Source organism: Lathamus discolor, chromosome 20 (assembly GCF_037157495.1).
Source record: "Lathamus discolor isolate bLatDis1 chromosome 20, bLatDis1.hap1, whole genome shotgun sequence".
NCBI lineage: Eukaryota > Metazoa > Chordata > Aves > Psittaciformes > Psittacidae > Lathamus > Lathamus discolor.
This window is the reverse complement of record NC_088903.1, coordinates 157323-173106: the sequence shown is the minus strand read 5'-3', so window position 1 is coordinate 173106 and position 15784 is coordinate 157323. Positions and strand designations below refer to the sequence as shown.

The following is a 15784-nucleotide window of genomic DNA, read 5'->3' as shown; positions in this document are numbered from 1 at the left end:
TTGGTGCTGTGACCAGCCCTGGCCCGAGGAGCTGGGGCCTTGGAGGGCAGAGGATGTGGGGGCTGTGCGAGGTCTGCAGCATGGAGATTGGACTGTTTACCTGGAGAGTTTCACAGGGGCCAGTGAGACGGAGCGTTGTATGGATGTGCAGGTTGGGAAAGCACCGGACAAGGGGATAGAGAGGGCTGGGTTGTAACAAAGGTGGATTTGAGTCTCCTCATCAGCTCGAGTCTGTGCCGTGCTGCGCCCCAGTGCTTGCTGCTGGGATGGATCCCTGCTCACACGGCTCCCACGCACGTATCCGCAGGCAGGCGTGCACATCCATGCGAGTGCACATCTCACACACACACGTGCACATCCATGCGTGTGCACATCTCACACACACACGTGCACATCCATGTGTACCCATGCGCCCAGGGAAGCTCACACGTGCGCTTCCATCCCTCCACAGCCATGTGCAGCACACATGTGCCTGCCCTCGCACGTGTGTGCCCTGGGCAGATGCACACCCGCGCTGCGGTCCCTGCCCATGGCCGCAGCCCTAGAGCTGCACACGCTCATCCACCCTTCCATGGGTGCACCAGGCACAGGCACAGCCACCCTGCTCTGCAGACGCGGGCACCCATGGCCACAGCCCCCGGACAGCCCCAGCATGAGCATGGACAAAGTGGGGTCTGGAGGCACAGGGCTGTAAGGGACATGGGGGTCCACACGGATGCCACCACAAGAGGCAGCCAGGATGAAGCTGGGGGCAGGGGGTCACTGTAGGGATGCTGAGGACAGGGATGGGGACAGCTCGCATAGGCTGGCAGTGAGGTGGCATCTGATGGCTGGGAAAGGCTCCCTGAGTGCTGCAGCACAGGGACAGCAGCCAGGCCCTGCTGGACCACAGCCACCAGCACCGGGACACCGACAGCATCCGGACAGGGACGGTTGTGGCAACAGTCATGGATGCGACCTGTGGGCACCCAGAGGCATTGGTTGCAGTGGGGCACAGTGGTGGCACTGGGGCAGCGCTGAGTTTACACCCATTGCCCCTTGTCCTAGCACTGGATATCACTGAGAAAAGCCTAGCTCCATCACCCTGACACCCACCCTTTACATATTTGTTAACTCTGATGAGGTCACCCCTCAGTCTCCTCTTCTCCAAGCTAAAGAGACCCAGCTCCCTCAGCCTCTCCTCATAAGGGAGGTGTTCCACCCCCTTCATCATCTCTGTGGCTCTGCGCTGGGCTCTTTCAAGCAATTCCCTGTCCTTCTTGAACAGAGGGGCCCAGAACTGGACGCAATATTGCAGATGCGGCCTCACCAAGGCTGAGTGGAGGGGGAGGAGAACCTCTCTTGACCTACTATCCACACCCTTTCTAATGCACCCTAAGTTGCCATTTGCCTTCTTGGCCACAAGAGCACATTGCTGGCTCATGGTCATCCTCCTGTCCATCAGGACCCCCAGGTCCCTTTCCCCTTCGCTGCTTTCCAGCAGGTCAGCCCCCAACCTGTGCTGGTCCATGGGGTTGTTCTTCCCCAGGTGCAAGACTCTACACTTGCCCTTGTTGAATTTCATCAAGTTTCTCCCCGCCCAACTCTCCAGCCTGTCCAGGTCTGGCTGAATGGCAGCACAGCCTTCGGGTGTGTCAGCCACTCCTCCGAGTTTTGTGTCCTCAGCGAACTTGCTGAGGGTGCACTCAGTTCCCTCATCCAGGTCCTGGATGAAAATATTAAACAGCACCGGTCCCAGCCCCGACCCCCGAGGGACTCCACTAGTCACAGACCTCCAGCTAGATTCTGCGCCATTGACCACAACTCTCTGCCTTCTTCCTTTCAACCAGTTCTTGATCCACCTCACTACTTGATCGTCAAGCCCACACTTCCTTTGCTTATCTATGAGGATGCTGTGAGAGACAGTATCAAATGCCTTACTGAAATCAAGAAAAACCACATCTACCGCTCTGCCTTCATCCCTCCACCTAGTCACTTCCTCATAGAAGGCTATAAGGTTGGTCAGACGTGACTTCCCCTCATAAAACCATGTTGGCTGTTCTTAATGACCCCCTTATCCTTGATATGGCTAGAGATGGAGTCAAGAATAAGTTGTTCCATCCCCTTTCCAGGGATGGAGGTAAGGCTGACCGGTCTATAACTACCCGGGTCCTCCTTCTTGCCCTTCTTATAGACTGGTGTGACATTTGCCATCCGCCAATCCTCAGGCACGTCTCCCAGCACAGCCCCCTCTTAATGAGGCAAAGGAACCAGGAGCAGGCTGGAAGGTTTAAGGGGAGGCTTCTAGGCTGGGAGCAGGCAAAGGCGAAGGCGCCGCTGCCAGGCAGGAAAGGGCAGGAGGAGCCGGTGCCCCCGGTCCCCACGGGACTGCAGCACACCCGGAGCCACGGCCCCTCCGTCCTGCTCCCACCACACTTGCCCATCTTGGAGGGTGGCTACGAGGAGCTGGTGCAGGCAGCCAGATGTGTGCCAGTGCCCACGTGTGCCAGAGCCCACATGTGCCTTGGCAAGGCAGCAAAGGGGGTCAGGGGGTGCAAGGGACAAGTGCGGTCCCAGGGTAGGGATGCTCAGAGCTCTCTGCCCCAGGCCTGGGGCTTTGCAAGCAGCCGGAGCAAGGGGGACACAGAGAGCAGGGCGGCAGCAGCAGGGTTTTAGCAAGGGGGGAACAGCACCGAAGCACCCAAAGCAGCAGGGGCTGGGCCTGCACTCCAGGACACGGCCCAGGCTGGACGCCCCCAGCACAGCAAAGGGGCAGAAGGCACCCGCAGGAACCCCTGCATGAGCGGGGAAGCCACGATGGAGCTCAGCCCCAGGAGCAAGGGCCTTTGCCAGGCCCAAACCCAGCTCCCCCCAGGAGGGGGGCAAGAAGAAGCAGCCGATGTCTCTGCTCAGCCCTCTGCTTTGAACCAAACTATTTATGAACGACAATAAATCATCTGCTGCAAAACACATCCAGGGCTGGGCTGGGAATGGGGGACAGGGAAAGGGGGACAGGGAATGAGGACAAGGAATGGGGGACAGGGAATGGGGACAGGGCAGGGACTTGGGGGTGACTGTGAGGAGAAGAAACACTTAAGGGGAGCGCTGTGGGGCTGCAAGGAGGACGCAGAGGAAGGAAGAAATCTGGTAACTGGGTTAGGGACACGGGGAGGGATCCGGGAGCCGTCAGCGCAAGAGCTTCATTGGCTGGGGGCGGGCGCAAGGGGTTGGGGACAGTTCCTTGGGTCTCCTCCTGCTGCCCTTCCGGGTGCTGTTCCCCCAGCGAGGCTCTGAGGAAGACAAGAGCAGAGAAACAGATGAGGCAGCTCCTGGGCAACAGCAGCAAACCCAGAGCCCCTCCTGAGGAGGATCCAAGCCTCCTCCTTCCCACCCCTCTCCAAGGACCCTTCCCAAGGCTGTGGCTGCAGCCAGGAACAGCAAACCCCAAACGGCCTCTTCCAGCAGCACCAAACATCCCATTCCCAGGTGTTTGCTCCCCCAGACTAGAACGGGGCTGGCACAGCAGCAGTTCGCCGAGGCAGGGAGCACTCCCAGCGCCCATCACGCTGCAGGGAAAGGGCTTCCCTGGGTGCCTGCCTGGGTGCGGAGGAGCACAGGGCTCACCTGGGATGCGGGAGGGATGCACACAGCTCTTGCTGCTGCGCTGCAGTTGGGCAGTGCAGCTCTGCAGCCCCCCCGGGCAGGGCAGGGAGCCGCTGGCAAAGAGAAAGGGACCATTTCAAACCCGCAGGGCTCAGGGCAGAGGCCCCCCCTCATCCCCAGCTGGCACAGGGGAGGTGGCACAGACACAGGCAAGGATGGGGGCTCGAGCCCCAGCGGGGAGCAGAGGCAGGAGCTGCCTGCACGGAGCACTGAGGGGCACAGGGGGCTGGTGCCTGTCTCACCTCTCCACTCGCCTCCGCTTCAGCGCAGGTGCTTTGGGGATGGAGGAGCTCTTCATGGCCAGCGCTGGGATGGGGGCTCTGTAGCCAAGGAAAAGAGGGTCAGCGCCAGGGGATTCCCCCAGGCTGCAGGGCCGCAGATCCCCAAACGCACACTGAGCCCATCCAGGGCAGCACTTACCTAGGCATGAAGGGGCCCTCCTGCTTTGCTTGCTGGCACTGACTCTTCTCCCTGTCCAAGCACTCTGAGTGGCGGACGGGAAGGGGCCCGATGGCGCTGGGGGATCTGCTGTCCGGGCAGACCTCAAAGGTCACATTGAGCTCATGGGCAGGCGGGGAGCACAGGTTCTGGGCAGCTGACACTGCCGGGGGCACACGGCTTTGGGGGACTGGTGCTGGGCAGGATTTGGGGGTGTAACCCAGTGGCACCGGGGAGCCAGGGGATGCTGGAGCTCCTGCTTCAAGCCAGGAAGTGCCAGGGCTCTCCGGACTGGGAATCTCCGCTGCCTTCCCACATCCCTGCTGCCGTTTCAATTGCCTCTTGACGCTGCGGCGAGGTCCTGATGGGGAGGCACCGCCCAGCCCAGACTTCCTGCTCTCAATCGGGCTGGAAGCCATGAGCACACGGCCGGAGAACGGAGCAGGCTGCTGCAGGCACTGCGGGGTGGGACTCAGCACCGGGGCACCGCACACGGTGACAGATGCCTCATCTAAAGCAGCAGGAAAGAAGCAGTCACCCCTCTGCCTGCAGCTCCCAGGAATGCCCGGAGCTCAGGGCATCCCCCTCTCCTCCAGCACCGCTCACTGGACTCTGCCCAACAAGCCCCACGGCAGTCATTTCCCAGCGGGGGTTTCCACCAAACCACATTAAACCCAGAGGAAAAGAGCCAGCACAAGGAATCCTGCCCCTGGCAGCCCAAAGGCACCAGCCTGCTCCCAGAGCAACTGCCTGTGGCAATGCCTGAGCTCTCCCAGGAACATGGGGTCTGCGCAGCCCACAGCTCGGCTGCTGGGTCCATGTGTTCGCAAGGAGGATGAGGAGGAAGAGCTCAGGCCTGGGCACACGTAGGCCGAGGACACAGCCAGGGTGACTTGGGCAAACGAACCACGGAGACAAAGGAGAGGGGCCAGCACCGACTGTCCCAGATCCAAATCCTCACCATCACAGCTCCACTTCGTCCTCTTGGCTGGGGGGGCCTCGCTGAGCTCTGCAGACCTGCTCAGAGGCCCGGCTTGCTCAGGGCTCCCACCAGTGTCCTGAGGGACCAGCTGGGCCAGTTCCTCAAGCACGAGGACCAAGTCAGGGGTGAGGAGGTTGGCAGCCTTCAGGACGGAACAGAGCTTCCGGATGCCACTCAGGCCAGAGGCCACAGGCCTGGGGACAGAGACAGGAACCAGTGAGCAGGAGACTTGAGCCAGTGTCACCAGGAACAGAGGCTCAGCACCACCAGCATCACCTCCGAGACACCAGCTCAGGTGGGGCAGGGCCCATTTGCAGAGCTCTGCGGGAAGAGAAGCCAATGGAAGCTGCGAGGTGCCCAAATGTCAATCTCTTGCTGGAGAAAAGCTGGCACAAGGGAGCTCCAAGGCATCCCACAAGCAGAGCATCCCAGAGGTACTCAGAGCATCTCATAGGGCTCCAGAGCATCCCACAGGGATTCAGAGCATCCCATAGGGCTCCAGAGCATCCCACAGGGATTCAGACCATCCAACAAGCAGAGCATCCTACAGGGACTCAGAGCATTCCACAAGCAGAGCAGCCCATACAGATTCAGAGCATCCCACAAACAGAGAATCCTATAGGGATTCATAGCATCCCACAAGCAGAGAATCAATCCCATAGGGATTCAAAGCATCCAATAGGGCTCCAGAGCATCCCACAGAGTTCCGGAGCATCCCAAAGGGATTCAGTGCATCCCACAAACAGAGCATCCCACAGGGCTCCAGAGCATCCCACAGAGCTCCAGAGCATCCCATAGGGATTCAAATCACCCCAAGCCCATCAGAACACCCCCGTCTCAGCATGCCCCCACACACCATGGAACCCCTCATGGTCACGCCCCATTCCCCCCCCACTGAACCCCCCCCATGGAACCTGCCTCTCTATGACATCAGCACCAGCTCCAAGGGACCTGCATCCAGCACCCGTGTCCCTGGGGCAGTTGTGCTTTGGGTGCAGTGGTGCTTGCAGCTCCTTGTTGTCACCCTTAGCGGTGCTGGCAGCGATGGCTTTGCTCCGTGCCGTCATCCTGCTGGCCTCGGCCTGGCTGGTGCGAGGCTCCTGGGACAGCTGTGGGTGAGTGGCCCCGGGGCTCCTGGTATTCCACAGGGAGATGCTGCTGCTCCCAGCCAGGGGCACACCAGTGGGATGGTGGGATTGGGGGAGCCCCACTTCCTTGCCATCACCCCATGTGATATATAGGAGCAACAACTTTCACTGATTATGGAACAAACCCCTCCTTGTGATGTCAATAACATGTCTAGAGCCATTCGGTTTTGTAATACCACCTTAGATAGGCTAGTTATCTCTCGTTCTGCCTGGATTATATCAATGTTTTTACTTTCCATTTCCTCTATGGTTGCTGAGATATTTATAATTCACTTATTCCCAAAGATAGAATTAGCCCTCTTACAAAACTATGAAATGCAGTGTGCTGTTCAATAATAGGGTTAAACCCTTGCTTAATCTGTTTAGCAAAATTGGGTATTACAGCACCTAAGGTGCATGCCCCCTTCTAGTTGAGGGCTAGAGTCTTATAAGCATTTTCTCCACATAACCAATACCATCCTTTCCCTTTAGGAATGGGCCACCACTGAATTACGATACCATCTATATTAATAGCGTGATTGCAATTTGAATGGTGACCTACATCTGTGGCATTTAAACAAGCATGATCTCCTACCCTGGTTCCCAGTGTAATACATCTTTGTGCACAGGTGTAATATTTATTACCTGCATTAAGATTAACTATTCCAAATTTTAACTTTTCCTTCGAATACAGATTGCTAGTGTTCACCCACAAATTTGTCCATGAGACAGTGTTAGGAATTGGAACTCCAATTAATGGGAGATCCAGGCTTTCTCCTGATTTAGGCAACTGTGCACACACCCAACAGTCAGTACGATTGAAAACCTTAGTGATATTCTGCACTAATTTCAGGTATAAGTTCTGGTCCCAAGCTTGTGCTCCGGTTATCATATGAGTCCTAATTGTGACCGGCGCAATTTCATACGCAAGGGTCCTGAAGGTTTGACCTACCATGTCTTCTCTGGCTCTGGTGCTTTCTTTATTCTTGAGTAATGCATTCAAGCAGGTTGTTCCTTTATCTTCACTGCTGTAAAGGTGGTCAGTAATCTCTGGTACGGTCTGCTCCACTTCTCCTGTAGAGGATCTCCAGAAAAATTCTTAACATAAACCCAGTCTCCAGATCTGAAAGGGTGGATCGGATAATCCAAACCTCTTGCTCTTGTCCCTGCTATTCTCTTATTTATCTCTTCCAATTGTTTTCCTAAATTAATCAAAAACTGTCGTAGACAGCCTTCTCTCACTTCCTGAAGACTTTCCCCTGTAAACTGGGACTGATATGGTCTTCCATACAAAATCTCAAATGGGCTAACCTCTTCTTTCGACCGAGGTTTAGTTTGAATTCTTAATAGAGCCAGTGGTAACGCCTGGTACCAATATAAATTTGTTTCCTGACATATTTTACTAATCTGTTTAATCAGATGGTTCATCTTTTCTACTTACCCACTGGCCTGAGGCCTGTATGGAACACGTAGTTGCCAATCAATTTCAAATTTTTTTGCTAATTTCTTGTGACAATTTTGCACTAAAGTGTTAACCTCAGTCTGAAGAAATTGCCTCTGGTACTCCAAAATGAGGTATGATCTCGTTAAATAATATTTTAATCGCTTGTCTTGCATTATTTATCCTACAAGGGAATGCTTCTGGCCAGCCTGAAAAAGTATCCTTTAACACCAACAAATATTGATAACCTCCTTTTCTTGATAATTCAGAAAAATCTGTTTGCCACTGCTGTCCCAGATAACTTCCTCTCACAATTGTCCTAATTTGATTTCTATTTTCACTTTTAGGATTATTCTTAAGACATAGCTAACATTGTTTTGTCACTTACTGAACTATAGTATATAGATTTCTTCCTACAATTTGTTTGTTTAAGTGTTTATACAAAGAGTTACTATCACAATGAGTTTTATTATGTTCCTCCTGAACTAACTTCCAGAGTTGGTTATAGGGGGTTACAATTCTCCCATCAGGTATCTGAACCCCACCCTCTTTATTTTCCTGTCCTTTTAGATCTTGAATCAATTTTCTATCCTCTTTTGAATATCTAGGTTTAGATTTCTCAATTGTTAGTTTGCCATCAGGGATTAAGGACATGATTTTAGATTGTTCAGCTGCTCGTTTGGCTTCAAAATCGGCCAAATTATTTCCAATTTCCTGATCAGAGTCACCTTGATGTCCTTTACAGTACATAATAGCTACTTGTTCAGGTAGCTGAACAGCTTCTAGTAATTGTAGAATTTCTGTAGCATGTTTAATCTGTTTCCCTTGTGTATTCAAAAGTCCTTGCTCTTTCCAGATAGCACCACGTGCATGGACCACACCAAATGCGTATTTAGAATCAGTCCAAATATTTATCCTTTTATCTTCAGGCAGTTCCAGGGCTCTCGTTAATGTTATTATTTCTGCCTTCTGGGCAGAGGTGTTTGCTGGTAAAGGTTTAGCTTCTATTACCTGTGAAGTGGTGGTAACGGCATATCCTGCCTTTCGTTCACCTGCTTTCGTTCATGAAGCTACTACCTCAGTAAACCAAGAATCAGCGCCTTCCAGAGGTTTTTCTTTCAAGTCTGGTCGGCTCAAATACACAGTCTCTATGGTGGCCAAGCAATTGTGTGTTAGTAGTTCGGTCAGTTGTTCCTGCAAAAAGGATGCTGGATTCACCACATCGGTGACCACAATTTCTATATCATCCTGTTCCACAAGTGTGGCCTGGTATTTTAAGAAACGTGAAGGAGATAACCAGTGGGCTCCTTTCTGCTCCAGGACTGCTGATACTGCATGGGACACTAGCACAGTAATCTTCTGTCCCAAGGTGAATTTGCGAGCCTCTTCAATATTTATGATGACTGCGGCCACAGCCCTCAGGCATCCGGGCCATCCTTTGCTCGCTTCATCCAGTTGTTTTGAAAAATATGCCACTGCCCTTCTGTATGGTCCTAGTTTCTGAGCAAGGACCCCCAAGGCTATTCCTTGTTTTTTATAGGAATATAGCCTAAAGGATTTAGTCACATCTGGAAGTCACAGAGTTGCAGCTCTCACTGGCTCTGTTTTTAAATTTTTAAAAGCCCCTCTGCTGTATCAGTCCGTTTTAAAGAGGGAGGGTTTCCTTTCAACAGTTCATACAGTGGTCTTACCAGAACACCATAATCATGGATCCAAAGTCTGCACCCATCCGGTCATTCCCAGGAATGCCTGGAGCTCCTTGGTGGTTGACGGTCATGGAGTCTGACAAAGGGCTTCTTTTCTAGCAGCTCCAAGTTCTGTCTGTCCTCCTGCTATTTCATATCCTAGGTAGGAAACTCAGGTTTGGATTAGTTGGGCCTTTCATTTGGATACCCAATAACCATTCAGTCCCAGAAAATTGAATAATTCCACTGTCCACTGGATACATTCTGCCTTTGTTTCTGTAGCAATTAATAGGTCATCCACATATTGTAACAGAGTCCCGTCTGAGTAGGTGGCTTCCGTGATTCTAGTTCTCATGCTAGCTGATTTCCAAAAATTGCTGGACTGTTTTAAACTCTTTAGGTAATACTGCCCAAGTTAATTGAGTTTCCCTTCCTGTGTCAGGATTTTCCCATTCAAAAGCAAATAACTTTGGCTTTCTTTGGCCAATGGTAAGCAAAAGAAAATGTCCTTTAAATCCAGGATGGCAAACCATTTCTGATTATTATTCTGTTTAGCCAATAAGTCATACAAATTAGCTACTACTGGACGAATATACTCTGCTGTTTTGTTGATTGCCCTGAGATCTTGAACCAATCTGCACCTTTTGCCATCATATTCCTTTAGTGTCCAGATAGGAGTGCCATATTCCAAGTCACATTCAATTAATAATCTATATTTTAAAATTTATCAGTGATTGTTGATTCCCTTTGATCTTCTAATTTTAAGGGATATTGTTTTATTCTAATTGAGCAAGGCTCCCCCTCCTTTTTATTTACACTTTAAGAGGCAAAGCATTTTTCGCCTTACCTGGAACTTCAGGTGCCCATACTCCCAGATATACCTGATTAAGTTTTTCTTCTATTTCAGGGAGGTCCTCCTGTTTGCTTTTCTGCTGAATTAAAGATAAACTCAAAACTGCAATTAATTGATTATTTTTAACTCTAAATTCCATTTTGCCTTCTTTAAATGTTGCTTCTTGCCCTAATAAACATTTTAGAGAATTTGGCATGCATAAAAATTTATGCATTCCTATTTTTTTCCCAATTTGTACTTTAAAGGTTTCAGAAAGAATGCTTCACTTTTTTTTTTCCTGGTGGCCAGTAGCTCCCACATCTGTAGCGAATTCTTTTCTCTCTGATTTAATACCAAATAACTTGGTCCTGTAATTGCTAAAATTCCACTTTATTTCCTCTAGTCTCTAGTTTTAATTTAACCAGTGGATCTGGTAAGGTAGATTCCCCAGGTCCCTGTCAGTCTAGTTGCAATTCAGTCACCGGATCCACCCCATGCCACTGCCCCCCCACCCAGGGCAGTCTCACTTCCAACGTCCAAACTCCCCACAGCACGCACACCGATCCGCTTCCACAGAAGAGCCCACTCCCCCACCTCTGCCCGACATCCCTCCTCCCAGGCTCAAACACAGGAGCTGCTCGAGCTCCCCTCCTTTCCCCCTTGGTTTTCCCTTTTGTTTTTTTTTTTTTATCTCACAGTTGCTCACCCTGCTCTGCAGAGGCTGCAGGTGCCTGCCTCTGCAACAGCACTTCTGCTTTAACCCTTTCCTAACTCTGAATGTGAATCTGCCGCTTTTTGCCAGTGGCAGCAATCTCTTCCTCCTTATCAATATCAGATAGGACAGGTGCAGAGGGTGCTCCTCTCAGAGGTACCTGTGACACATACTTTTCCAACCTACCTTCCTGATTACTGTTTTTTAACTTTAAACATCTTTCCCCAATATCACAGGCTGAACAGCATCTCTCCATCTTAACTTTCAGTTTTTCCCTGTCCTTTTCCAAAGCGAAAATTAAGGGATCTGGCAGAGCTATATTAATTCTGCATTCAGTCCCTCACTCCACGTGGTTTCTTAAAGTGAAAAACACATCTGCATACATTACTTCATCCCATTTTCCTTGCCACCTCAAAACAACATTAATTGTAACAATATATTATAGTTCAGAGTTCCATTTTCAGGCCATTTTCCCTGATTTTCCAAAATATACAAAGGCCACCATCGGTTACAATATTTTACCAATGTTTTCTTATTTACCGAGCCCCCAGGAGACCCTCCAAGTTACTTCCAGTGTGCCAAAATGCACCCTAAAAGACTCTTTTTCAAGATCTCTTCACTCTGCTGACTTTCCACTATCAGTCTCACATTCACACACACACACGGGATCCCACAGACACACTGCACACAGTTACAACACTGGAGACAGAGACTAAAATTCTATCAAACAAACAACAGTTAATAACACAGTTATAGCATCCTGTCACCAATACCAAAGCACACGACCAAAATCCTTAACGTAACAAGCCACAAAATAAATCAAATACCAACAAGATCCAAAACCATTTCCACAAGACACCCCCTGTGTCTTGTAGGACCCAAACCACAAGAAGCCCCCTGCTTCTTGTGGGTGTATACCAGACGGACGCTAGCAGCCGGGTATTCGCCTTTACCCACGAGATTTCCTATCTCGATTTACGGAAGGCTTCCAAACCTTGCGTATGCTTACCAAACCAACCCAATTACCAATGCAGTCTTTATGCAAGATGCCCGCTGCACCTTACAGACCATACAAAAGAAAAGAATACCTTTGATGAAGATGGTCCTTGTCTGCTCCTGCAGTGATCCGAATGAGTCGAGGGGTCCCTCCGGGAAAAATTCCCGAGGGCCCTAGGGAGCCCTGTCCTCAGTGGGTCCTGCAGCCGAGCAGAGAGGGTCCCATCTGGGTCGCCAGATTGATTGGGAGAAAACTCCAGGAACAAACTTGCCAGCAAAGTTTTCAAGCTGACAAGCAGGTATTCTTTATTGCGGCGCCAGGAGACACGGGGGAGAGCTCCTCCTAACGTGTGTCTCCCCCCCTTTTGCTCCACAGGCTGTCCTTATCTAGTCCCTGGGCACACATACATTACGTCATTTTCCAGAAAGTTCCCCGCATGCGTACAGAATTGTGGCAGTGGTCTCTGAGGGTCGTTTACTTCTTCCAACAATCTTCATCACTTCTGGCAGCCTTTGGAGCATGCGCAGTAGATGCTCATACCAGTTTAATTGGTTCGTTAGCACAGGAGACATAATAATCCTCCTACTTATCAGTTAGTTTAACAGTATCCCATCCTGGACACCTGCCATTCCCAGATACTCCTTATCCCTGTGCCCTGTTCTTTCTAGCCTGTTTTTCTTAAAACTCTGTCAACTATAACAATTTATCTTGCACAAGAATGCTCAGTGTGTTCTCTAGCTGCACTCTATTTTTTTTCTATGTACCATGCACTTCAGTAATTTTCCATTGCTACTGTTACAAAGCCATCAAACTTAGCATTACTTAAAACAGATTCTAAAGGTTTTTATATTCCATTTTGTGATTTTCTGTCCCCCTTGTTTAACTCCTTCCCACCCCTCTCCAAGGGCCCTTCCCAAGGCTGTGGCTGCAGCCAGGAACAGCAAACCCCAAACGGCCTCTTCCAGCAGCACCAAACATCCCATTCCCACGTGTTTGCCCCCCCAGACTAGAACGGGGCTGGCACAGCAGCAGCTCGCCGAGGCAGGGAGCACTCCCAGCGCCCATCACGCTGCAGGGAAAGGGCTTCCCTGGGTGCCTGCCTGGGTGCGGAGGAGCACAGGGCTCACCTGGGATGCGGGAGGGATGCACACAGCTCTTGCTGCTGCGCTGCAGTTGGGCAGTGCAGCTCTGGAGCCCCCCCGGGCAGGGCAGGGCGACGCTGGCAAAGAGGAAGGGACCATTTCAAACCCACAGGGCTCAGGGCAGAGCCCCCCCTCATCCCCAGCTGGCACAGGGGAGGTGGCACAGACACAGGCAAGGATGGGGGCTTGAGCCCCAGCAGGGAGCAGAGGCAGGAGCTGCCTGCACGGAGCACTGAGGGGCACAGGGGGCTGGTGCCTGTCTCACCTCTCCACTCGCCTCCGCTTCAGCGCAGGTGCTTTGGGGATGGAGGAGCTCTTCATGGCCAGCGCTGGGATGGGGGCTCTGTAGCCAAGGAAAAGAGGGTCAGCGCCAGGGGATTCCCCCAGGCTGCAGGGCCGCAGATCCCCAAACGCACACTGAGCCCATCCAGGGCAGCACTTACCTAGGCATGAAGGGGCCCTCCTGCTTTGCTTGCTGGCACTGACTCTTCTCCCTGTCCAAGCACTCTGAGTGGCGGACGGGAAGGGGCCCGATGGCGCTGGGGGATCTGCTGTCCGGGCAGACCTCAAAGGTCACATTGAGCTCATGGGCAGGCGGGGAGCACAGGTTCTGGGCAGCTGACACTGCCGGGGGCACACGGCTTTGGGGGACTGGTGCTGGGCAGGATTTGGGGGTGTAACCCAGTGGCACCGGGGAGCCAGGGGATGCTGGAGCTCCTGCTTCAAGCCAGGAAGTGCCAGGGCTCTCCGGACTGGGAATCTCCGCTGCCTTCCCACATCCCTGCTGCCGTTTCAATTGCCTCTTGACGCTGCGGCGAGGTCCTGATGGGGAGGCACCGCCCAGCCCAGACTTCCTGCTCTCAATCGGGCTGGAAGCCATGAGCACACGGCCGGAGAACGGAGCAGGCTGCTGCAGGCACTGCGGGGTGGGACTCAGCACCGGGGCACCGCACACGGTGACAGATGCCTCATCTAAAGCAGCAGGAAAGAAGCAGTCACCCCTCTGCCTGCAGCTCCCAGGAATGCCCGGAGCTCAGGGCATCCCCCTCTCCTCCAGCACCGCTCACTGGACTCTGCCCAACAAGCCCCACGGCAGTCATTTCCCAGCGGGGGTTTCCACCAAACCACATTAAACCCAGAGGAAAAGAGCCAGCACAAGGAATCCTGCCCCTGGCAGCCCAAAGGCACCAGCCTGCTCCCAGAGCAACTGCCTGTGGCAGTGCCTGAGCTCTCCCAGGAACATGGGGTCTGCGCAGCCCACAGCTCGGCTGCTGGGTCCATGTGTTCGCAAGGAGGATGAGGAGGAAGAGCTCAGGCCTGGGCACACGTAGGCCGAGGACACAGCCAGGGTGACTTGGGCAAACGAACCACGGAGACAAAGGAGAGGGGCCAGCACCGACTGTCCCAGATCCAAATCCTCACCATCACAGCTCCACTTCGTCCTCTTGGCTGGGGGGGCCTCGCTGAGCTCTGCAGACCTGCTCAGAGGCCCGGCTTGCTCAGGGCTCCCACCAGTGTCCTGAGGGACCAGCTGGGCCAGTTCCTCAAGCACGAGGACCAAGTCAGGGGTGAGGAGGTTGGCAGCCTTCAGGACGGAACAGAGCTTCCGGATGCCACTCAGGCCAGAGGCCACAGGCCTGGGGACAGAGACAGGAACCAGTGAGCAGGAGACTTGAGCCAGTGTCACCAGGAACAGAGGCTCAGCACCACCAGCATCACCTCCGAGACACCAGCTCAGGTGGGGCAGGGCCCATTAGCAGAGCTCTGGGGGAAGAGAAGCCAATGGAAGCTGCGAGGTGCCCAAATGTCAATCTCTTGCTGGAGAAGAGCTGGCACAAGGGAGCTCCAAGGCATCCCACAAGCAGAGCATCCCAGAGGTACTCAGAGCATCTCATAGGGCTCCAGAGCATCCCACAGGGATTCAGAGCATCCCATAGGGCTCCAGAGCATCCCACAGGGATTCAGACCATCCAACAAGCAGAGCATCCTACAGGGACTCAGAGCATTCCACAAGCAGAGCAGCCCATACAGATTCAGAGCATCCCACAAACAGAGAATCCTATAGGGATTCATAGCATCCCACAAGCAGAGAATCAATCCCATAGGGATTCAAAGCATCCAATAGGGCTCCAGAGCATCCCACAGAGTTCCGGAGCATCCCAAAGGGATTCAGTGCATCCCACAAACAGAGCATCCCACAGGGCTCCAGAGCATCCCACAGAGCTCCAGAGCATCCCATAGGGATTCAAATCACCCCAAGCCCATCAGAACACCCCCGTCTCAGCATGCCCCCACACACCATGGAACCCCTCATGGTCACGCCCCATTCCCCCCCCACTGAACCCCCCCCATGGAACCTGCCTCTCTATGACATCAGCACCAGCTCCAAGGGACCTGCATCCAGCACCCGTGTCCCTGGGGCAGTTGTGCTTTGGGTGCAGTGGTGCTTGCAGCTCCTTGTTGTCACCCTTAGCGGTGCTGGCAGCGATGGCTTTGCTCCGTGCCGTCATCCTGCTGGCCTCGGCCTGGCTGGTGCGAGGCTCCTGGGACAGCTGTGGGTGAGTGGCCCCGGGGCTCCTGGTATTCCACAGGGAGATGCTGCTGCTCCCAGCCAGGGGCACACCAGTGGGATGGTGGGATTGGGGGAGCCCCACTTCCTTGCCATCACCCCATGTGGTAGCACAGCGCAGCTATGGGGCACCCCATAGGGTCCCTTGTACCTGCAGCACCAATGGGGTGGGACCATGCTCGCCCTTCATCGCTAACCATCAAGTGTTGGGCTTCTG

The 15784-nt window shown here is 53.0% G+C and overlaps 1 protein-coding gene across 1 annotated transcript; it reads right to left on the bottom strand.

Annotated features, from left to right (window-relative positions):
- Positions 1-2895: 2895 nt before the first annotated feature.
- LOC136024248 (proline-rich protein 36-like) lies at positions 2896-15757 on the bottom strand. Its single transcript, XM_065699458.1, has 10 exons — positions 15719-15757; positions 15406-15550; positions 14421-14717; positions 13442-13970; positions 13264-13341; positions 12957-13075; positions 5042-5383; positions 4063-4591; positions 3885-3962; positions 2896-3269 (listed from the first exon to the last, which is right to left on the bottom strand). Exons 1-10 carry the CDS (start codon positions 15755-15757, stop codon positions 2933-2935), a joined length of 2493 nt encoding a protein of 830 aa, XP_065555530.1. The 3' UTR covers positions 2896-2932.
- Positions 15758-15784: the final 27 nt, after the last annotated feature.

What these genes read in the sequence shown, in the direction of transcription:
- LOC136024248 (XM_065699458.1), bottom strand. Translation starts at nt 15,757, where the DNA reads ATGAAGGGCGAGCATGGTCCCACCCCATTGGTGCTGCAG. An exon ending in CCACCCCATTGGTGCTGCAG is followed by an intron (nt 15,551 to 15,718) that starts GTACAAGGGACC and finishes ACTCACCCACAG; the next exon opens with CTGTCCCAGGAGCCTCGCAC. An exon ending in AAGCGGAGGCGAGTGGAGAG is followed by an intron (nt 3,270 to 3,884) that starts GTGAGACAGGCA and finishes TGTCTTCCTCAG; the next exon opens with AGCCTCGCTGGGGGAACAGC.